The sequence below is a fragment of the Antennarius striatus genome, chromosome 13 (assembly GCF_040054535.1).
Source record: "Antennarius striatus isolate MH-2024 chromosome 13, ASM4005453v1, whole genome shotgun sequence".
Classification (NCBI taxonomy): Eukaryota; Metazoa; Chordata; class Actinopteri; order Lophiiformes; family Antennariidae; genus Antennarius; species Antennarius striatus.
The window spans coordinates 11424694-11448969 of NC_090788.1; the positions used below are offsets into that span (position 1 = coordinate 11424694).

Genomic DNA, 24276 nt, shown 5'->3' on the forward strand with positions numbered 1-24276 from the left:
ATCCCCTCGTGTGATTTAAGTCTGGTCCTGGACGCTCTTTGGTCTCCCCTCTTTGAACCTCTGGAGCAATCGGATCTGAAGTGGGCTTTGGCTAAACTGGCCTTTCTCCTAGCAATGGAATAAGCAAGACACGTAAGTGAGCTTCATGCCCCATCTATGAGTGACGCGTGTATGCACTGGAACTCTGATGGCACAGGGGTATCACACATTAAGGGCCTCGAAGCACTATTTACAAGCAGCCGCTGGGTTGCTTCGCTCTTATAGTCTGTTTGTCTGTTACAGTGGGCATAGGAAGGGTGTAAATGAGTCGTCATGACTATTGAGGAGGCATACAGGTTTAAAGACCTGCCACTCTCTCCCAGTATCAGATGTCACTCAATCAGGAGTGTTTCCACTTCCTGGGCGGCACTGCGAAGTGTCCCTCTCAGTGACATTTGTGCTGAGGCCATGTGGGCTGCACCATGTACTTTTGGCCGGTTCTACAGGGTTAATGTAGCTGCAGCCAGTGCAACTACTGTCTTGGAAGTTTCCTAGGCCGTCGTGGCAAGGTAGGATTCCTCATTACTATGTTAATACTAAGTCATCCAGTGTTAAGGCACTGCCTCTGGCAGTCATCCAGAATTCATAGAACCATAGTTATATACGTAACTTACGTTTCAGTCCATGCTAGACAAAGCCAGACTGTTGGGTCACGTATTTATTATAAAGAGTCAAATGTTTGGATGTGAATTGATCAGAAGAAGGTGGAAGTCAGTATGTGATGTTATGAAAGCCCTGGAGAGCTATGAACCCTGTCTCTGCCTTTCAGGAGCTGCTAAAGTATGGAAGGGTAAACGAACCATCTAGTTTCACTGGGGAGTTTTAGTGTCTGTTGTGGCCTATAGCTGCTGTTTTACCGTGACGTGACTATAAACCTGGGGAAAATATAATATATATAACAATCTTAGTTGTCAGCATAAAACACATCATTTTCAGCTTCAATTTAATATGTTTTATCTGGACCTGCCTTAAAAATGTTTTGCCAATCAGACTCTCAGTAGTTTGTAGGTTGTCTGACTTTGCTGGCATTGGATGATTATCATGGTGTGATGAGAGCCGAGGAACACAAGAGTCATCGGCTGTGTTTGGGGAAAAAAGCAGTATTTAGATGAGATCTGTTATGCAAGTCAAACAGGACAGCAAACACAAGTGAATCATTTTCAGTGAGGTGTTTTTTTAGTCTTGTTATAATGACAGTTTTTTGTTTTTATTACAGTAATATCAGTAAGTGGTTTCATGCATTTATATGGAATCTGTTGCTCTAGAAGTAGTGATTGGAATAAAAACACTGTATAGAGGGCACGCGTTGATGCCAGTGTCATTCTTCCTGAGTGGAAACATCCTGTCACATAGGTACTTAGGAGGCACTATGAAACCCAGAGAGAAACTCATCATTTCATTAAATTATAGGTAGTTGGGCTCAACAGTGATCCATACGATGTACTACAATACCAAACTGAAAAGTCATGTTCATGGGCATTGAGGTGTGTGAGATCTATCAAGAATATTCAGCAGCAAAAGGAAGTCCTCTGTTTGATACATAAAATGCATTTGATGCATCATGTGCATCAAATGCATCCAGTTAGCAGCTAACTCAAAGAACTCGACCAGTAATACCCTCAAACTGAAGACACAACACGTTTGAGGGTTTCTCTTAATCATATTAGAGGACGAGGTCAGCAGAGAAAGATTATAATTTGTTTGACTGATGTTTGACATCACACTAGACCTTGCCAGGGTTACATCACAGTTCCTTAGGTTACAAAGCTCCAGCTTATTATTTATATCCTACACCATTTTAACATGTTCATGACTCTGAGGATGTTGATGTGAACCCCTTGATCAATGTCATCTGGTCTTGGAGGATTTGTTGATCACACCTCCATATCTTAAAAAGATCCAGTGTATGATGTAAAATACACAGCTGTATTCTGAGTTTTCATGGCATTTGGGCTGGACAGTGATAATGCCAGCTCAGTAGGTGTTACCACGGTGACATCAGCATACCCTCTGTTACAAAAGTAGCTTGCCACACAGTACCCACTGTGGTCAACTATTTAAATGAAGCCAAAAGACAAGGTACAGTTGAGGCTAATTGAAAAATTTAAATGTCAGATCTTAGGTCATTAATGGGTGCCTAATCCTGATGATGATGTTAGTGATATGCATCAAAGCTATTGTTAACATCAGAATGAATACATATTTTCATATTTTCTTCAGCTACATGCTAATGCGCTGCTGCTTCAATTGCTCTGAACAAAACGTCATTATAACAAGACTTCTTCTGATACTGAAATGCTTTTTTGTTTTAACTGTATCTATTTTTTTGTTGTATTTTTGTAAATGTGGCAGCTCTGCTCTGCAGACTGGAGCAGCTGTGCAGTACAGTAGTAGTTTTCTTCCCCCGTGATTCACTGTTGATCTGTTCAAATCACTGAAGTCGTTTCACAGCAGGTCTTTAGCGTCGTGAGCAGCCGCTCTGGATGGAGAGGACAGCCATTAGCGTTCACACGGTTTTCTCTGAAACACCTTCACCAAAACCTTATGACTTAGTGTTATTCATGTTTCAATTTGCTAGAAGTTCTCAAAGTATGAGCAATAAAGATGTTTCTTTATTAATTATTGTGTAAACTCTCACTGCCTCCCTCACTTTTTGCACTAAAGGTTCCCTTTGAGTGGGATGTTTTGCTTCCCTGATGAAAGTAGTTTAAGTTCAGCTCTGCTCCCGTAATCACTAACTATAGGGCCCTTCATGAATCTGCACGGTGTCTATGTACACACAAAGCTTCTTTTTTCTCTGTAAGCAATAATACTGTTAGATTGAAAGCCTCTCTGAGGGTTTATCTTCTGCTGAAGGATATAACCAAATAGCAGTTCTGTCAGCCATACTTGAAGGGTCACAGAGCATACATGTTTCCATTCGTTTTTCCTATGGAAAAGCCACATCTGAGCCTTTGGTGTGGTTTTCTTCCTGTAACCTTCCTCAGTTCAGATGCTGAAGCTCGACTGGATGGTCCTTGGTGGAAAAGTCAATGTGAAGAATTCTTTTTTTAAAGGGGTTTTTAGATAAAGGAGGCAGGACATTTCAGTTGCAGCGGCATCCTTCAGCAGTTTGTCTAGATTTGAAAGGACTGAGCTCCACATGGGCCCCGTTTAAATGTAGGCTCATGTGGGTGAGGGGGAGTTCACTGAGGGCTGTGATTATTCCTAATCAACAGCACTGTCCTTGTCCACAGCTGGGAAGACAAACCCTCTGATTTGGCTCTTCAATATGCAGGTTAGGTTCAAAAAAGAACTGTAAACACACATTGTACCCGAATTATCTGCGTTGTGGTAGTATATAAATGTGTATTGTAACTGGTGACTAATTATCATGTATATAAAGATTATATGAAGTACTCTGAAGTGTCTGCTCCTCTTTATGACCAGAATTCCACCTAGATATACATTATAATAGACCCAAGGAAAGCAGAGGACGAGCAAAGGAACATGGGAGATGGGCAACATCATAAATGCCCCACTTCTGATTACTTTATACATATACAGTATATCCTTTATGAACCCTGACCAGGCTGTAGTCATTAAGTGAAGTGATGCTGTATGTAATGCATGCTTACTATATCCTTTGATCTTAATTACATTCATAAGGTGGGAAACATCAGACATGAGATTGTAGTCATTCTAAGATTTGTAAAACAATTTATTACAGAAAGAAATGTACTTGATGCAGCTCACAGTGCATTTTGGGAAATTACAGTAAAAGCTGCTGACACAACAAGCACAAGTAGGAGGAACAGCCTCCATCACAGACAAGCCCAGCCATGCACTACAGGACACGTACACAACATACAGTATATTTACCATGTAAACCAATGACATTCAGACTGTACAACAAAGATCAGGTGGCAGTGAAAAGACAAGGAAATGCTGGGACATTTCTCATTGTCAGCAGCTTGGACCAGAATCTATGTGATGAATTTCAGCGTCGTGCAGCAGCCTTGAAAATGTTTGGAGGACAAAAGTGAGTCAAGCAGTGAGCAACGTTACAACATGCAGCACGGTTCCATTCCATCTACTGGTGTGTTACTCAGTAGACAGATGTTTGAAAAATTCCACCAAAAAATTACATTTGTGGCTTTCACTTCCTCCCAGAGATGATGTCACCAGTACTTCACAGGACTGAGTGAAAAGTCTCTCATGTAGGAATGTTGTTTCTACGTGGCTGTTGTTCTTTGTTCCACAGCTGAATTGTCAAATGGAATTCTTAGACCTCAACAAGCTTGATTGACTTATCAGCACAAGTCCTGGGAAACATTTGGCTTTCTTAGCTGATTAAAATGAACCAATCCTTAAAAAATATTTCTACATTAATTCATCTCCACTGTACTAGTGTAGACAAAATTCTACAATGGGAAATATTGTTATAATATGGTGAAGCAAACTTTTAAAAGGTCACCCCGTCACAGACAGCTAAAGATCTTTATGTTAAGCAGCTATAGGATGATCTTTCTATTTACCATACAGATGCGAGTGGCATCAACGCTGATGCCCGTAGAAAGCAAATACATTGCCCAAAATCTCAAGCGACTGCTCCTTTGAAAGAACAATAATAGGTTGGATTTTAATTGAAAATTTCTCTGTGGGTGAAAGCCCCTGGGCATGTTTCACCAGTGGCAACGTTTCAGTCCCCAGACGTCAGATTTAGAGCAGGAGACATTTAATTGTTGTAATTTAATGATCTTTAAGCCTTTTCAAATACCACATGTGATCGCTGCTGTCCAGACAGGATATTTACACAATTCAGCAGAAATCTATGTGAACAATACAAGTTCACCTGAAATAAAGGACAGATGTTATGCAACAAGTTGCATTATTACTAAAAAGAAATATTTGAGAAGTAAATAAAGTTTTTAGCACCAACGCTGGCATTGGAGAGATTGGGTCAGGCGAGTTGAGTATGTGGATACCAAAACCCACGCAGGTTGAGTCACACAAAAATGGCTGTTATGAAACACTAAACTCTTATAGACAGGCTACAGTGGATGAAAGTTTCTCATCAGACTCATGCAAACTTGTAGAAGCATTTACACAGTGAACTAAATGTGAGCTACAAGTCATTAAAGCAACAGCTGTGGTGGCCATGTTTTCCTCTGATGTGTCAATTTCAAGGTGTAATAGTGTTCACTGCTGCAAGTGAAACAACAGAAAAGATCAAGCTGTAAAGATCAGACGGAAATTACAGTGTCATTAATATTGTGCTAGTATTTCCTTAAAATGATCATCACCACCCGAAGAAGTGGACATCATTATTGGAATTACTGTCATTGTCCATTTATATTTAGGACATCATGAGAAATCCTTCCTTTTCCAGATCAGCAGGTGAGTGTCAGTCTTCATTTCATCTTCACGCATCACAGGTCGTTTCTCCTCAAAAGATCTGTGTTACTGTCTGTCGTTTCCAGGCTTTGTTGCATTGATGTGTTCGGTGGAGGCTAAAACAGTTGGTCTTCCAGGTCACAAAGGGAATCATCTGTCAGCAGGCAGACTCATGTCATCAGACAGAAGCTGCTCCCCTGGAAGAAGAACAGAAGTAACTCCTCTATTAGATTCCTGAGCTACAAACTAGACACACACCTCCTTCAGGTGGGACTATCAGAAAACTGCATTTTGTGAATCACACAATTACACTTGGTGCTTTCCACAAAGAGTCCGGTGGTTTTAAAGAGAATGATGACACCTAGTGCTTTCTCACCACATTACGAGACATAGCAGTAACAACATGGGATTCTCTTTCTTAGAGTTCACACCAATGCTCTAAATCAAGCCGCATATGAAGGATTGTTCTGCATTACCGTGAACATTCTGTGTGTTGCCACCTGCGCAGGGAGGAGTCTGGTTGTCATAGCGAGAGTTGCTGCTCTGCAGGGCCTCGTCCTCGGTGTCACTGTCGCTGCTTGCTGCTGCCACCAGGACAGAGGGCGACTGAGCTACACAAACCACAAGACAGAACTTGATCAGACCCTTGTTCACTGACCCTTATCCAGTATTTGAGGTTGGAGGATAAAAGGAAAGGACAGATTTAAAAACTAAATTCTGTCAGCCTTCTTTACAGTGCACCACCCTCAGTTAAATATTGCAAAATTCCACATGTGAAAAGACTTCAGGCATTTTTAAAAATACAGCATATGAAGCAATGTGAAATTAACAACATTTCCTGTTGAAAGGCTATGAGGTGTGCATAGAGACGCTTTTAGTCGGACTTAAAGATCAGTACCACTCCCATGTCTGCCCATTAGGAATACGACTACAGCAGATGGTTTATTAGCTTTAGCTTGGCATGAAGACAAGACACTGGGGGAGACAGCTGGCAGGCGCTGTGTAAAGGTAACCATGTCTACCAGCACTTCTAAGGCTTAATCTGGAGGAAAAACTAAGTAACGACAGAACAGGTCTTTATGGAGGACAGATTTTGTGCTGAAAATGTCACTGTGCTTCAATATGGGGAATAGACTTGTGTTAACTTAGGTTTATGTTGCGTGAAACCTTTAAGTTGACTTAGCTTTTGTCCTCATTACCGGTGCTTATGCTAAGCTAAGTGACTGATTTTGCTCGTCATTGCTTCATTATTACCTAAGCAAACATTAAAACAGACATCAGCTCCCAGAAGTGGCAGCAGTGGAACAAACCTTCATTTGACTGCAGCTGTGCAGAGAATCCCTCCTGAAATGGCTGATGGGAGTTTCCTGAGGCCTCAGATTGACACTCCAACATGGTCACACTGCGGAAGAAAGAAAGGCAGAGATATTGTGAGAGACAGGAAGAACAAAAAAGGTGAGCTGCTGATTTTGAATACCACATCGGCTACAGCTATTAGCTACATGATCAGCCTTCAGTACAGACCTTACAGTTCTGCTGCCACACTTCTTGCTCGCATTTATGTAGTTGGGGCCTCCAAAGGTAAAGATATCATCTTTGCATCCTGACGCTCCAGACAACTGCTGCTTGGAGGTTGAGACCTGTTCTGATGAGCTGCTGCTGAGAGACACAAGGGTGCTCTGGGTTCCTTCAGACTTCAGTCCTGGAGCAGAGACAAACAACAAGAGACAAGGGCAAAGTCAGAAACAGGAAAACCAAACCTGGGGGTCTTGAAGCTCAATGGACTGATGAATCTCATACAAACATCTGGAACATCCACGCACATGGAGCTTCATTAAACATGGTGGGGGGAAAAAATTGCCAAATTTTTTGTGAATATTTTGCACAGCATTTTGACCCCAAACAGACAGGGTTCATCCACTGGAGACATTGAACATACAATAGGTTAAATGTTTCATAGTATATTTCAATAAATTAGACCATTGTTAACTGATAAGAAGATGCCAGGACTAGACAAAAAAGGGAAAGAGGGCCTCCAAGCCATGACAAGTAATTTTCTGTGTATAATAATGTCCAGACAGAATTTATCCAAGGTTTAAGACATCTTTACATCTAAGGAAATGGTAGCACCAAATACCGTATTGGACCAAAGACTGTGTTTTTTGCATTGAAATTAGACTGAAGAAGTGGGGGTCATCTTACATTCGGGGTCTAGACATTATACCCATTCACAACGCTAGATGGCGCCAGATATCTTTAAAGCGAATGCTGAACTAACTCCCCAGGCTTGGCCTGGGGAGTCACGAAGAAGAAACCCCTGTCACGAAGAAGAAAAATAAAAATAGCGGTAGCACGAAGAATAAAAAATAGGGGTAAGAAAAAAAAGAGAAGAGATAACCGAAAATGGAGAAACGTAGCAACAATCTGGAGAAAAGTGGGTCGAAGATAGCCCAGGTTAACCGGCAGCTGAGGAGAAGTTATGATGCAAACTTCAAAATGATGGTGATAAATGAGGCAGAGTCTTCAAACAATTGCAAAGCGGCTGTGAAATATGGTGTAACATAGTGTAATGTACGGAGATGGAGAGCTCAAAAAGATCACCTAAAACATGCTCACAGTCAGAGAAAAGCTTTCCGTGGTCCTCAGAGCGGCTGCTTCCAAGAGCTCGGGATGTGATGTCCAGATACATCAAGAAGCTTCATTTACTCTTAACTAGGTGTGAGCAGTCAGATGCTCTGCCTCACTACCAAGCTTGTACAACAACTGTACACCAATTACCCAGTAAGAAGCACCATGCAGACACAATAAGTTGAACATGTAAAGAGTGAAGCAATTAGCAGCTAAAAAGTCTGATATTGTAGGAGTTTACTGGATAGGTACCAACATGAACAAAACCAACTGTTAGTGCGGTCTCTATTTTGGATGATTAAAATATGCAAAAATAGTTCCTCTCCAAGGAACCATAACCTGATCATGGTGGAGAGGTTTGTGTGCCCTAAGGATCCTGGGAGCTATGTTGTCAGGAGTCCTGGTAGGGTCACCCAAAGCAAACAGGTCTCAGGTGAAGGGCCAGACAAAGAATGGTTCAGAAGACCTCATGAAGAACAAAAAGGGAAACAAGTGACCCTGCCCAGGGGAAGGCCGGGCCCACGTCTAGAGCCAGGCCTGGATTGAGGGCCCATGAGCGAGCGTCTGGTGGCCGGGTCTGCCCGAAATGGCAACGTGGTTTTTCCCCACCCCTGTGGACCCACCACACTCAGGGCAGATCGATGGGGTCGGGTGCGCTGCCATGTGGATGACAGTGACAACAGGGTGTCACGATGGACCACTCGGGCGGCAGAAGCTGGATTTGGGGACGTGGAATGTCACCTCACTGGTGGGGAAGGAGCCGGAGCTGTGTTGAAGGTGGAGCGTTACCAGGTGGATCTGGTTGGCCTTACCTCCACGCACAGCCTCGATTTTGGAACCAATCTCCAGGATAGGGGATGGACCTTGTTTTACTCTGGAGTTGCGTCAGGCATGAGGCGCAGGGCGGGTGTGAGGATACTCACAAGATCCCAGCTCAGCACCACTGTGTTGGAGTTTACCCCAGGGTCGCCTCTCAACGCCCTGAGGCTGTGGGAGGGAAAAGTCTGACTATTATTTATGCGTATGCACCAAATAGCAGCTAAGTGTATTCGGCCTTCTTGGGGTCCCTAAATGGGGTCCTTCATGGGATCCCTGTAGGGGACTCCATTGTTCTCCTGTGTGACTTCAATGCACACGTCGGCAATGATGGAGACACCTGGAAGGACGTGATTGGAAGGAATGGCCTCCCTGATCTAAGCTGAAACGGTGTTATGTTGTTGGACTTCTGTCATGGATTGTTCATAACTTACGCCACGTTTGAGCACAAGGATGCTGATAAGTGTACCTGGTACCAGAGCACCCTGGGTCGGAGGTCAATGATCGATCTTGTGAACGTATTATTTGACCTTCGACGTTGTGTTATGGACACTCGGGTGAAGAGAGCGGCAGAGCTGTCAACTGATCACTACCTGGTGGTGGGTTGGGTCTGTTGACGAGGGAAATCTTTGGATAGACCTGATAAGCCCAAACGAGTAGTGCGGGTGAACTAGGAACGTCTGGAAGAGGACTCTGTCCGCGAGGCCTTCAATTCACACTTCTGAATAGCTTCTTGTGCATCCCTGTGGAGGCTGGGGACATCGAACCTGAATGGTCGATGTTCAAGCTTCCATTGCTGAAGCTTCAGCTGAAAGCTGTGGTCTCAAGGTCTTGGGTGCCTCAAGGGCCGGTAACCCTCGAACACTGGAGGTGGACTCCGGTGGTCAGGAAAGCCGTCCCACTGAAGGAAGAGGCTTTCAGAGGCATGTTGTCCCTGGGGACTCCTGAAGCAGTTGCAGGGTACCGACAGGCCAAAAGGACTGCAGCTTCGGCTGTGATGGAGGCAAAACAGAGGGTGTGGGAGGAGTTCGGAGAGGCCATGGAGAAGGACTTTCGGACGGCACCAAAGTTGTTCTGGAGGACTGTCCGACACCTCGGCAGGGGAAAACAGAGGACCATCCAAGCTGTGTACGGCAAGGATGGGACACTGTTGACCTCGACTGAGGAGGTTGTCGGTTGGTGGAAGGAACACTTTGAGGAACTCCTGAATCCAACTACCCCAACTGACCTGTCCTCTGTTGCAGAGGCAGAGTTGGAGGATGATAGGGGATTCGAATCAATCTCTCTGGCCGAACTCACCGAGGTAGTTAAACAACTTCACGGTGGCAAAGCCCCGGGTGTTGATGAGATTCGACCGGCTCTGGGTGTTGAGGGGCTGTCATAGATGACACGCCTCTGCAACACTGCATGGAAGTCTGGGACAGTGCCGAAAGCGTGGCAGACTGGGGTGATGGTTCCTTTTTTTAAAAAGGGGGACCAGAGAGTGTGTGCCAACAACAGGGGCATCACACTCCTCAGCCTCCCTGGGAAAGTTTACTCCAAGGTCCTGGAAAGGAGGGTCTGGCCCAAGGGTCACCAAATGGCAGATCCTGATCCGGACCATGGTTCTGTCTGGACCCGTGACCACTATATGATAAATTCACAAGTAGATTTTCTTGGCGCATTTTTACTGACGGTTGCGGCTACAGACGGCAGGCGCTGCTCCTCCAGTTAATACGGTAATAGCTCCACTCAGTTCAGCCAATCAAATAGTTTACCTGCTCTGTCAGTGCACCTGGAAGTGACCACTGTGAGTTTACTGCAACAGGAGCACAGAGGAAGGAGACAGTGAGGATAGCATAGCTCTGAACGAAGGGAGGTTAATGAGGAAGACCGCTGGTCAACAATGTGTGGACAAAATTTATGTTTATTCTTCAGTCAGGCAGTTCAAAACCATTTTACCTCATATAGTCTGACCGCATAGCACTAATTAATTAATAACGTGAAGCACCACTACGAAACAAAGCACAGAGCTTTTGCGCAGAATTATCTCCTGAAGTCCGAGCTGAGGGCAAAATGACTGAGAAAAATGCAAACGAATGTTCACTAAACCAGAAAATCAGAAATATCAACATCTTGATGCAGCTATTCAGAGAGCACCATGTATATCTGTGGCCATTGATGAGTTGTAGCTTGTGTGTGTCAGGTTCCTTCACAAAGATAAGGAGCTCTTTGCTGAGTGTAACACCACCATGAAACACACACAAGAGGAGAGGACATACATGCAGCAATAAAAGATGCTGACAAAGTCCAGTGGTCTCTTTCACCACACATGACAGACCACCACAAGGTGACCACCACCACAAGGTGTGCACAAGGTTACTTGTGTACGAGTAAATTACTGGCAGGCCACATGCCCCCTTCTCTCATGAAGTTCTGTTTGCATTTTTCCCCTGAAAGAGCCCATATTTAGTAATGCTTTCTGAACATGTTAATGTTTTTTTTTACTTGAAGTTTAGGTCTTCAGTTCATGAGACTGGGATGTCTTTAATTTATGAGACAAAGGCTTATTCAGCTCTTTTTGGACTTTATTTTTAATTCTGAGGTGTGTGTGTTCTTCAATCTAACAAAGGCTTGAAATTTATTTGCCTTGGTCTATTTTCACTTATGGTGAGGTAAAAGAGCTAGCTGTGCACTCAGTTAAACATATACTGCATTAAAATTTATAATAAATGATAATGTTGACATAGAGACCAGCTGTAAGACACAAACTGGACTTTGGTTTGGACCTTTTACCAAACAACCGGACCTCCGTGACTTTCAATTGAATAACCCTTGTCTGGCCGATTGTCGACCCCAGATTGAGGAGGAACAATGTGGGTTCCATCATGGTCGTAGACCAACGGACCAGCTCTTCACTCTCGCAGGGATCCTAGAGGCGGCTTGGGAGTATGCTCATCCAGTCTACATGTGTATTGTGGACTTGGAGAAGGTATACGATTGGGCCTTCAGAGATACACTGTGGGAGGGACTGCGGGATTATGGGTCGAGGGGGCTTCTCCTGAGGGCCATCCAATCCCTGTACGTCCAAAGTGAGAGCTGCATTCTGGTTCTCAGCAGTAAGTCTGACTTGTTCTGAGTGGCTGTTGGCCTTTGCCAGGACTGCACTTTTTCACCATTTCTGTTTGTGATTTTCATGGACAGGATATCGAGGCGTAGTCGTGGTGAGGAGGGCTTACCGTTTGGTGGGCTGAGAATTACATCGCTGCTTTTTGCAGATGATGTGGTCCTGTTTGTGACATAGGCCTGTGACCTGCAGCACTCACTGATCCGGTTTGCATCACATCCTCATCCCCGCTGCTTCACAGCTGGGACGAGGATCAGCACCTCTAAATGTTAGGCCATGGTCCTTAGCAGGAAGCCAGTAGACTGCCTTCTTCAAGTGGGGAATGAGGTCCTTCCACAAGTGAAGGAGTTTAAGTATCTTGGGGTCCTATTCACGAGTGAGGGAACAATGGATCTTGGACGGAGAATTAGGACAGCAGTAGCAGTATTGTTGTCACCGCACTGTTGCCACAAAGGGGGAGCTAAGCCCAGGGCAAAGCTCTCCATTTGCCGTTAAGTCTTTGTTCCTGCCCTCAACTATGGTCATGAGCGATAGGTCATGACCGAAAGAACGAGATTGGGGATACAAGCAGCGGAAATGGGCTTTCTCAGGCAGATAGCTGGTGTCTCCCTTAGAGATAGGGTGAGAAACACTGCTATTCACGAGGGACTCAGAGTAGAGTTGTTGCTCCTTCGCGTGGAAAGGAGTCAGTTGAGGTGGTTTGGGCATCTGGTGCGGATGCCTTTGGGGCGCCTCCCTAGGGAGGTGTTCCTGGCACATCCAGCTGGGAGGAGACCTCGGGGCAGACCCAGGACCAGGTGGAGGGATTATATCTAAACACTGGCCTGTGAACACCTTGGGATCCCCCAGTCAGAGCTGGTGGGATGTGGCCAGGGAAAGGGAAATTTGGGGCTCCCTTTTGAAGCTGCTGCCCCCGCGACCTGACTAGGGATAAGCGGTGGAAGATGAAGATAAAATAGGCAACTGTGCCACCTGGTGCAATGTCATCAAAAAACTGAGATGGTAGAAATTATCTTTATAATGTATTCACAACCTGTCTTTGCTGCGTCAATAAAGAAGTCAAATAAAGTGCTATTTAGATAATGACATAAAAGGAAATAACGTAAAGCTGCAAACCCTCTGCACCTCCCAGGCTCTCTTTAAGATGAAGGCTGTCCGTGTCTGCTCCTCTCGAGTCCTTGTCCATCTTGTCTGGACTCCTGATGTTTACAACCAGAGAGCTGCTACTGTCCAGGACAGGAGACAACGATTTCCTGGCTGCACATACACACAAAGAGAGAACAAAACACAAATGAGTAATTCTGTCATCTTATTGTGTTGTCTTAATTACACTATTGCAGAAACCGTAGAATTATGTGTTAACACCAGCTGCTCTGCAAAATAAACTGCCTGAGTCATATGAACCTTCTCATCTCTATTCCCGTCGAAAGCCAATTGTTAGAGCCCAGAGATAATTTTGGGTAAAGTCATGACAATAGTAATATCCAGTATAATTATAAATCTAAGTACCAAACAGACAGGGTGATTCAAGTCAGTCTCCAAAGTCAAAGGCAAATTTTATCACATTCTGATAAAATAATCTTTGGATAATGATCAATTATATGAAAAAACTAAACTAAGTGCTTTCTTCTATTAGAAATAATTAATGAAAATCATTTTAGGTTGGTTGGACCCAATGGTTTTGCCTTCATAACAAAAGAAATAAAGCAATTACAGTGGTACCTCTACTTAAGAAATTTCTTCCAGAACCAATTAATTTCGTAAGTGGAAAATTTTGTAAATAGACGCGTTATCCATGCAAATGCCCTAATCCATTCCAAGCCCCCCCAAAATTCAGACGTGTTTTATAAAGCCTAAAAATGCATTAAAACATGTAACAAGTACGTATTACAATTAGGTTATTACACAATAAATGACAGTTGTGCATAATGTAAAAAATAATGAATAAAAATGATGGTCATTTACCTTTTAACTGCTGTCCTCATTGTTTTTTGTCCTCTTTGATTCATGTACTACTTGCCTCACCATGCTGAACAACAGAGTGTATTCCAGTTGTTCTTTTAAACTTCTGAAACCACCGACACGGTGCCTTAAACTACCGGTGTTTTATGGATTCCTTTTGTTTTAATAGCGTGGTGATTGTAGATGCATTATGGCCATATTCTTTGGCGAGATCAACCAAATGCATCAGTTTTTCATGCTTTTCTATTATCTCTTGCTTTGTTTGTATGGACAGAAAAACTTTTTCTCCATTACTTTCCTGGGGTCCAAAGTGAATACTCTAAAAGTTAATATATATACGTAAAACTATCAGAACACCGCATGAGTCAACGGCCGAATGCGAGGACGCTGCAGAGACACCTATCTAGCTACACATAGAGGTCCCTCTCAGCCAATGGGATGCCAGGAAAATGCTAGGTAATAGCCAATGGCGGAGCAGCTGTAAGAATGTTGCGTTCAGGAAACTTTGGGAGCTGCGAGTAGCAGTCCAGACCGTTTTTACCTTTCGTATTCTGAATTTTCTTTCGTAACAAGAGTCAATATGTTCCTGTTGACATGTTTTGTAACTTGAAAATTTCGTATGAAGAGACGTTCATAAGTAGAGGTACCACTGTTTATGTAAAGAGCTTATTACCTTATTTCAACAAAAGTTTCGTTAAATTTTGTTAGAGGAACTGACACATGGATCAGTTCTGACAAATACCTGAAGCTTCTGACTTTATAAATAAGGTTCTACTGAATGAAAAAGAACTGTCAGGTCATGTGACATGTTCAGCTCCATGAAGAACACTTTGGTGAACCCCTGACAACTTACCAATTATTACCACTTAAAAGAACTGCATCCACTACTCTGGCTTGGTTGTTCTCATTCTGTGAAACTGATGGAAAATTTTGTGCTCAGACAGCAGCTTAGCGCTGTTAGTATTAGCAGTGTAGCGCTCCTCACCGGGGTGGCGGGGCCTGGACTGAGATGCAGCTGCTCTTGCCAGCAGGTCCAGCTCAACAGGCTTTCGACAAGCTGACAGTTCTGAATCAGTGTGGTGAGAGGGTACCTCCTCCACACCGAAGCCACCTGACGGGCCGGGCCTGGGTTCTCCAGACACCCGTGGCTCTATCATTTGACTCTTCACATCAGACATCTTGCTGCGGACCTCTGCCATCTGAGCCTTCAGGCGGATCAGAACCCCTGAGTCCGGAGCGGATCGTCGCACCACTTGAGGCCGTCGCTCTCGCTCTTTTCTAGAGTGACAATGAGCTGGAATTGCAGAAAACAAATTCTTCTCAGAAACTACCACTGTTCATCCATTCACTTATTAGTGAAGAAATTGAAAGATGAAAAGTTTTTAAAAAGGTTACTAGCTCCCGCCTAATGAGTTGTTCCCCTCAGCGCATATTGTGACAGGGAGACACTGAGTTTATCTCTCTGTAGGAGTTTCATGATACACCAAGAAAGGATGACATAATAGACAACCTTCAAATTGCAAAAAAGCAGCATTCTGCTTCAATTCCTCAACGAAACTCAAGATGCTACCATCAATATTAGCATGAACTGTTACCACTGGGTATGTTTGCTTCTTCTGTTTAATGCAGGAGCATTGCTGTTTGCTCTACTGCCACCTGGTGATGAGTGGTGGGTATGAAGCATTAAGTTAATTGGATAGTTAATCCACGTGCTAGTGCAAGACAAACACGACTGGGACTACACTGCTCTACTGTGCTAGAGGTCAAACAATAGCAGTGCACATTGATTTCTTCTCATTCTTTCTCAGATTTCAGATTTTGGCTTCATTCACGCTGAAACTGTTGGTTGGTGTTTAGAAGTCCTGTAACTCTATGGTTGCTTTAGATTTAGGAATTTATATTATTTTCCCGCCTCACGCCCTCAGTCAGATGGGATAGGCTCCAGCCTCCCACAACCCGCCACAGCATATGAAGCAGTTGATGATGAATGAATATTTAACATGAGGAACAGCACATAACAATCTCAATGTCTTTCACTGGAGACAAACCAAATGAAATCTACCTTGTACTTCGCTCAATTGTTAGTTGTAAAGTGAAAAAACTAAAGGTCAGCATGTCCCAATCAAAGATAAACCTGTCAGCTAGGTGTCTCAGTACACTTGTATTCACAGGAACAGCTGTGAAAAAACTCAATGCTGACATGTTAATGACCAGTGGCCTTTTTTCACTATTCACAAAGCATATGGTTATACAGTATATTGAAAAACAACAAACAAAAAACTGATCATTTCGTGACTGAATGTGACCACAGTAATAGTCCTTATTCTCAGCTGTTGAACGGACCTTGGCTGTGTAGAAGAGACACTTTAGGCCGAGGCTGGAGACCCCACAGGGACTCCACGCTACTTCGCTCCTTCAGATCAAGCAGCTGGATCAGGACAACTGGGTCGATCTCCAGGAGGCTGTTGTTGCCTGGACCAACAGCGCCGCCAACGGCAGTGACGCTCCCACCGACACTGCGACCAACAGCAGCGCTGCGATGCAAAGAGCACACGCTGGAGCTCAACCCACCTGTGTGTCAGACAATTCAGGACTCTATAAGGTTAAAACTCTTCTCACACACTGAACAGAACTGATTGAAAGTTCACACATGCTTTCAAACATCATAGTTACGTCACCGTTGGTATCTTCACTTTACTTGCATTCTTTAAGATTGCGGTGCCTTGCGTCTAGTCAACATTTTCTTAAACATAAACTTTACTGACCAGGTGCGACTTAAATAAAAACCACCCTTAAGACTTCTCCACCCGTTATCTGAACAGAAACACTGTTGATTTCATCACAGCATTTTCCGCACTATAAGGCGCACTGAACTATAAGGCGCACCCTCAATAAATCGTTTCATAATTTAATATATAAGCCGCACCAGATAAGGCGCACACAATAAAAAACAAATAACATTTGATAAACTGCAGCGGCTGTAGTTGCACAATCCGTCCACTAGAGTGAGCCTTTTCTGCTCAGGCAGTCATTGTATTCATGACTTCCTGACTACCTTTGAATGGCCCCTATTGTTATGTCATCAAGGAAACCTGATCACTTTATCACTTTGCCATCTTAGAAAGAAGTCAACACGCATATTTAAAAACCTGACATTAAAAACTGGTTAAATACATTACGAGTGCAGTCAGTGCGAACAGAGCGGATTATTTCCTGATCTGAAGTTCGAAGCAGATATTTAAGATATTTATAATCTTCGTTTATTAATTATTGTTTCGATCGATCGGTAGTCCAGTCGGAGGTGAGGTGCAGCTATTTGCTGATGTGTGTCCTAAACAATTTTTTAACTAGTTTTTAATGTCAGGCTGCTAATTTACTGGCAAATATGATGCCGTTTTACTCCTAGAACTGACTTTAACGTCGGTGTCTCACCGCCGTGAATCTCACCGCACGTCGCTGCAGACAGAATACACAAGCCTGAGGCTCCGTCCACACGATAACGTATATTTTATAAACGCATCTTTTTTGTTGCGTTTACGCCTTCCGTCCACACGACAACGCAGATATCCGGAACGAAAACGCAACTTTTTAAAAACGCTGGCCGAGGTGGATTTATTTAAAAACGCTGGGTCTGTGTTGTCGTGTGGACGGTGTATCCGCGACTTTTTAAAAACGCTGACATGTTGCCTGCGACGAAAACCGCTGTGACGTCATATTTATGTGTGTGTTGTGCCAACAAAACACGGAGGATTCTTATTGGATAAAATTTGACTCAATACTGCCACCACATGGTTTGGCACGCTTATAGCCGTCTTTGAAAACGCACTGATGCGTTTACGTGTGGACGGAGATTATTTTAAAAACGCTGTGGTGTGGACGCGAATCGTTTTCAATGCATTTTTGAAAAGTTCAGTTCTTAAAAAAAATCCGTCATCGTGTGGACGGGGCCTGAATGCGCCCCTCTGCCGCCCGCCCATACCTATCAACTACATTTGTAAATCAATTGCAGCACACCAGACACTTTGTCTAGCAGTGACTGCTCTTGAAATTTCAGAAAAGGCTGGAAGTTCAGCTTTGAGGGTCTGTCATTCACCTTTATGCCAGTTTCTCGGTGTGTTTCCACAGACTAATAGAATGGACCGTCACTAGATTCCAGATGACAGGACAATGGCATTTTTAAGACCAATTAAGTTTAAAGTGGGTTATTTCCGACACCAAATAGGAAATACTGAGATCAGTTAGTCAGTCAAACTTTATTAATAGAATTGTTGAAAGTTCCTTATGTTTTGCTACATAATCACCGGTGCTCCTATAGTCCGCTCTACAGTCAGAGCTCAGTCAGAGCCGGGACTTCGGTGAAGCCCCTTGACTACCGTTGTTAGGGGGCATAGGCCCGAGTGCCTTGTGAGGGGGCTCCTCTGGTCGCGGAGTGTGGCACATGACTGGCGGCCAGACTGCCGGCTTTTTTTCAGCGATCATGTTTTTAACCAATATTAATATGAATCCATATATAAGACGCACCGGATTATAAGGCACATCACGGGTTTATGAGAAAATTTTAGATTTTTAGGTGTGCCTTATAGTGCGGAAAATATGGTAAATGATAAAATAAATGGAACAAGGAGTCGAATTCTGGCAAAGGGAACCAAATAGAGTAATAATTAATATGAGCTATTATTTATTTCTTAATATTTATTTGTCAATTTATGAATTTAAGAAAATCTTTTGACTTATTTTATGGCTTAATGTTATTAAGGAATTATGACAATATTTCAGCTAAATGACGTACTGCTAGTAATTCATTAGATCAGAGATAACCCCTTGTTATCTCCGATAAAGAAATACCTGCTGCATTATAATAAAGTTTCACACCACAACTCACTTAACCAAGAAGAGGATGATGCACAAGTCCAGTATTTCAACATCTCCAGAGAGAAACATGAATACAGGAATAATGATGATATAAAGCATCCTCGCATCATAGGACATTCATTAAATCAAAATCATTCATTAAATGTCCAATGGTAAATATAATATGGCCAAAAAAAAAGAAAAAACTCATCAATGTGGCTTCTTTTCTATCTTCATTCTAATGGCACGGGTGATCTGTACTACACATTTGCAATACAAGCAACCAGTATCGTTACACAGTAATTATCAAACAAAATGAGGGATTGCCCAATCTCTCCTATTGCTGACTTATTAGGTTAAATCTGTGGTCATGTAAGTGTTTATTTAAAGTGTTTAAGTATCCCACTGGTGATTACCTTTCAGATACAAAATGATCATCTTACAAAATGTTCAATGTTCAAATCTTAATTGTGAAAGATACCAGTAAAAATGTCAGTAAACTATCATGTGAATTCAAGAGTTACAAAAAATATGTGGTTTGATCTTAATGGTGTACTGGAGGCGTTCCTGAGATATGGCATTTAGAATTATCTGGCAGATATGCAGACAACCTGGCAAAATGAAGCCTACAGCCATCACCAGCATACAGACATCAAAAGAAAAAAAACAGTGGGACCTAAAAGTGTACAGAGCTTGGCTCTGGCATGGAACAGAGTGAAGACACACAACCCACACATAAGCATACATAGACCGAGTGTGTGCATCCGCATGCTAAAAGGGGTTCATGCATCAACAGTGACTCACTCTCTTCATGCCTTTTAAAATCAACACAGTGGAAAACACTAGAGGAGCTGCTCTGAGACCCACTTTGGATCACTACGCTCTGCCTGGGCAGCTGAAGCCTTCATTACAGCAAATGGAAAGAGCTGTTGTCTCTTTTTGGTCTGGATGCCTTTGAGTCTTGAAGTACAGTGGATATAAAAAGTCTACACACCCCTGTTCAAATGCCAGGTTTTCATGATGTAAAAAATGACATCAAGACATATATTTCCACAACTTTTAAAAACTTTTAAGTGACCTGTAACCTGTACAACACAACTGACAAACAAACCAAAATCTTTCAGGGAGGTGAAGTGAAACTAAACAACTAAGATTATGTGGTTGCATAAGTGCACACCCTGTCATTACTGCAGATGTGGCTGTGTTCAGATTGGAACAGTAACATTCAAACTCATGTTTAACAGGTGTCAGCACTCACCTGTCATCAATGAAGGTTCCTGTGATCAACCCTAAATAAAGTTAAGCTGTTCTACTAGGCTTTTCCTGACATATTTGTAGCCACATCTTCCAGCACAAACCATGGTCCACATAGAGCTTCCGAAGTGTCAGAGGGATCTTATTATTCAAAGACATCAATCAGGGGAAGGCTACAAAATAATTTCCAAAGTATTAAATATACCATGGAACACAGTGAAAACCATCATCATCAAGTGGAGAAAGTATGGCACAACAGTGACAGTACCACAAACAGGACTTCCATCCAAAGTTGATGAAAAGACGAAAAGAAAACTAGTCTGAGAGGCTACCAAGAGGCCGACAGCTACTCTGAAGGAGTTGCAGAAATATCTGGCAAGTACTGGCTGTATAGTGCATGTGGCAATAATCTCCCGTACTCTTCATATGTCTGGGCTATGGGCTTGGGTGGCAAGACGGAAGCCTTATCTAACAAAGAAAAACATCAGAGCCCGGCTGGATTTTGCAAGAAGACATCTGCAGTCTCCCAAACACTTGTTGGAAAATGTGTTATGGTTTGATGAAACCAGGGTTGAACTTTTTGGACATAATTCCAAAAGGTATGTTTGACGCAAAAACAACACAGCAAATCACCAAAATAACACCTTACTTACATTGAAGCATGGTGATGGCAGCATCATGCTTTGGGGCTGTTTTTCTTCTGATGAAACTGGGGCCTTAGAGTCAAGGGAATTATGAACAGTTCCAAATACCACTCAGTGTTATCACAAAACCTTCGGGCCTGTTAGAAAGCTGACGATGAAGAGGAATTTCATGTGAAAGCATGACAATGACCCAAAGCACACATCCAAATTCACAAAAGAATGGCTTCACCGGAATAAGACACAAGTTTTGGAATGGCTCAACCAGAGTCCAGACCTGAATCCCGTCAAACATCTCTGGGGTGATCTGAGAAGGGCTGTGCAAAGGAGATGCCCTTGCAATCGAAAACATTTGGAGCAGTGTTGCAAAGAAGAGTGGGCAAATAATGCTACCTCAAGAAGTGCAACGCTGATAGACTCCTACCCAAAAAGACTGAGTGCCGTAATAAAAGCCAAAGGTGCTGTAACAAAGTATTAGTTTGAGGGTGTGCATATTCATGCAACCAGGCTATTTGAAGCCTTCTCTGCTGGCAAAACAACCAGAAATTATGATAAAATTTATGATAAAAGTAAATTTCAATATATTTTCCTTATAAGAAAATTAAGCTATATGTACAAACATATACACATTAGGATATAATATGACATAGGCCAACACTGGGTGTTTCTTTTTTTAGGTTAGAGATTTTTTTTCAAACAGAATTCAGCTTGCTTGTGTTGCCAGGTTGACTGAAATCTGTCAAGGGTTTTCAGAACCTAGGATGCAGGCCTCCCTGCACTGTGAGAAAACGGGCACATACAGCATAGTTATTAGACAGATGCGATAGCCAATCAGATCATGAGTTGGCCTTTTAAGGCCTGCTAGCTGGCCTCATGTTGTCCTGACATGTATTTTTCCTGTGATTGGATAGTCACTGAGAAGGTGGCGCTATACAGAAAACGAGTCGGGTTACCAATAGAGCGTAGAGCTTTAGTAGAAATCTACATGTGTTTTGAATCTGAAAAACCTACTTGCTTTTTGCTGCCACAATGGCTGAAGGAGGAAAAAAACAACGATTTGGTTGACGATATACTCGCAACGCCATTTTCAAGATGCTCATTTGAAGACAAGCTAGCTCTTGTGAGACAAGAGAGACTGGACAGACGCGCTTTCAGCACTGACCTCCATGTCAATAGAAAAGGATTTGTTGCTGGAATTAAAACGCACTGATAAGCTGTACAACCAAGTCATCAAAGTGTTCTTGAGGAAAGGACAAAGGAGAATGGATTTTCTGTTTAAACAAGCCGTTTGAACAGCTGCTTTGGTAAGTACAAGCATTTTATTTCTATAATTTTTTATATTTAAAAGATTTGTTTCATTACTGGTCAATGCTAGAAAATAGCCCGTTTTATACACAATAGAGGTGATGCAACTTGTAGCAGTATGTTAGTGTATTTCTGTATTTTGTTTCTCTAGCTGTGATTCCACACTAAGACGAGGGTTCTCCTTTACTCCCGTACTGGGTCAAACCTCTGCAGTGGGGTTTGGCATAATAGTGGCCCATGTCACTACCCTTTTAGTGACATTCAGTGGTGGCTGGTGTTACTGGATCCCACTGAAAAGCATCCCTTACAGCATGGATAAACACATTTGTCAAGACCTTCCCCTGACAGACGGCGATGCAAGACTGCAAAATCACAAACATGCTTCCTAAGATGTCAGCAATGAAACATGCTTCTACTCAGCAGGGACAACAGTTATCAGTGGAATTAAGGTTTGTAGTGGATTAAACTGGTATATACACCATACCTGTGGCTCCAGCAAAGTCATCAGGAACCTCCCCTTCCTCCATCTCCAGGTTCCCAATGAAGTCTACATCATTCTCTCCAGACCTGTGAAGGACACAAGCATTAAGGTAGCAACAACAGCCAAGAGACTGAAGCCTCTACTTAGCAATTTTCAATATTTAGGGTACTTTAAAATTATATTCTGCTCACATGGTCTCCTCATCGATGTCGTTCTCCTCGGTGTTACTGGTGGCCGTCGAGCTACCAGAGGTGCTGCTGCCATCCAGAGGGTTCACCTCCTCTTCTGTCAGACAGTCCACCTCCAAGTCTCCATCTGACAGCTCCTGTCAATACAATAACCAGTACTTTAATTGTCCGTCTTGGGGAAATTCTTTTTACACTTCACACGTACATATATGTGTTAATTACAGTATTTTCCGCACTATAAGGCTCACTGGACTATAAGGCGCACCCTCAATAATTTGTTTGTTTTGTAATTTATTTCATATATAAGGCGCACCGGATTATAAGGCGCACACAATAAAAAATAAATAACATTTGATAAACTGCAGCGGCTGTAGTTGCGCAATCCGTCCACTACATAGAGCCGCACTGCTCAGGCAGTCATGATTGCATTCATGACTTCCTGACTATCTTTGAATGGCCCCTATTGTTATGTCAATAAGCCATTCTGAGCCTAATCAAGGAAACCTGATCACTTGATCACTTTGCCATCTTAGAGAAAAGTCAACACGCATATTAAAAAACCTGACATGAAAAGCTTGTTAAATTCATTACGAGTGCAGTCAGTGCGAACAGAGCCGATTATTTCCTGATCTGAAGTTCGAAGCAGATATATTTAAACTCCGACGTTTGTCTTCGTTTATTAATTATTGTTTCGATCGATCGGTAGTCCAGTCGGAGGTGAGGTGCAGCTATTTGCTGATGTGTGTCCTAAAAAATTTAACTAGTTTTTAATGTCAGGTTGCTAATTTACTGGCAAATATGATGCTGTTTTACTCCTAGAACTGACTTTAACGTCGGTGTCTCAATGCCGTGAATCTCACCGCACGTCGCTGCAGACAGAATACACAAGCCTGAATGCGCCCCTCCGACATCCCCCCAAGAGCTATCAACTACATTTGTAAATCAATTGCAGACACCTTTGTCTAACAGTGACTCTACTCTTGAAATTTCAGAAAAGGCTGGAAAAGTTCAGCTTTGAGGGTCTTTCATTCACCTTTATGCCAGTTTCTCCGTGTGTTTCCACAGACTAATAGAATGGACCGTCACCAGATTCCAGATGACAGGACAATGGCATTTTTAAGACCAATCAAGTTTAAAGAGGGTTATTTCTGACACCAAATAGTTAGGAAATACTGAGATCAGTCAGTCAGTCAAACTTTAATACAATTAATAGAATTGTTGAAAGTTCCTTATGTTTTGCTACGTAATCACCGGTGCTCCTACAGTCTGCTCTACCGTCTGAGAGCAGCTCAGAGCCGGGACTTCGGTGACGCCCCTTGACTACCATTGTTAGGGGGCGTAGGCCCGAGTGCCTTGTAAGGGGGCTCCTCTGGTGGCAGAATGCGGCATGACTGGCGGCCAGACTGCTGGCTTTTTTTCAGCGATCATGTTTTTAACCAATATCAATATGAATCCATATATAAGACGCACCGGATTATAAGGCGCACTACGGGTTTATGAGAAAATTTTAGACTTAAAGGTGCGCCTTATAGTGCGGAAAATACGGTACACACACAGGGGTTACAGGTTACAGGCCTGTAACCTGTACACACACTAGGGGCCTGTAGGCATGCAATTAGTATAGAGAGG

The 24276-nt window shown here is 42.9% G+C and overlaps 1 protein-coding gene across 6 annotated transcripts in view; it reads right to left on the minus strand.

Moving 5' to 3' along the window:
- Positions 1-3724: 3724 nt before the first annotated feature.
- Positions 3725-24276, minus strand: part of trim37 (tripartite motif containing 37) — a 45187-nt gene continuing 24635 nt past the window's right edge. For 2 of the 6 annotated variants that reach the window (XM_068331308.1, XM_068331314.1), the window contains 9 exons: positions 22651-22784; positions 22463-22545; positions 16271-16498; positions 14913-15221; positions 13082-13222; positions 6940-7117; positions 6726-6817; positions 5892-6026; positions 3725-5612 (listed from right to left, as the gene is read on the minus strand). In XM_068331308.1, the coding sequence (XP_068187409.1) occupies positions 5566-5612; positions 5892-6026; positions 6726-6817; positions 6940-7117; positions 13082-13222; positions 14913-15221; positions 16271-16498; positions 22463-22545; positions 22651-22784 (1347 nt within the window). In that variant the 3' untranslated portion in view covers positions 3725-5565. The remainder of the gene's footprint in view (positions 5613-5891; positions 6027-6725; positions 6818-6939; positions 7118-13081; positions 13223-14912; positions 15222-16270; positions 16499-22462; positions 22546-22650; positions 22785-24276) is intronic. The other 4 variants (XM_068331310.1, XM_068331311.1, XM_068331312.1 and 1 more) reach the window with 4 other exon arrangements.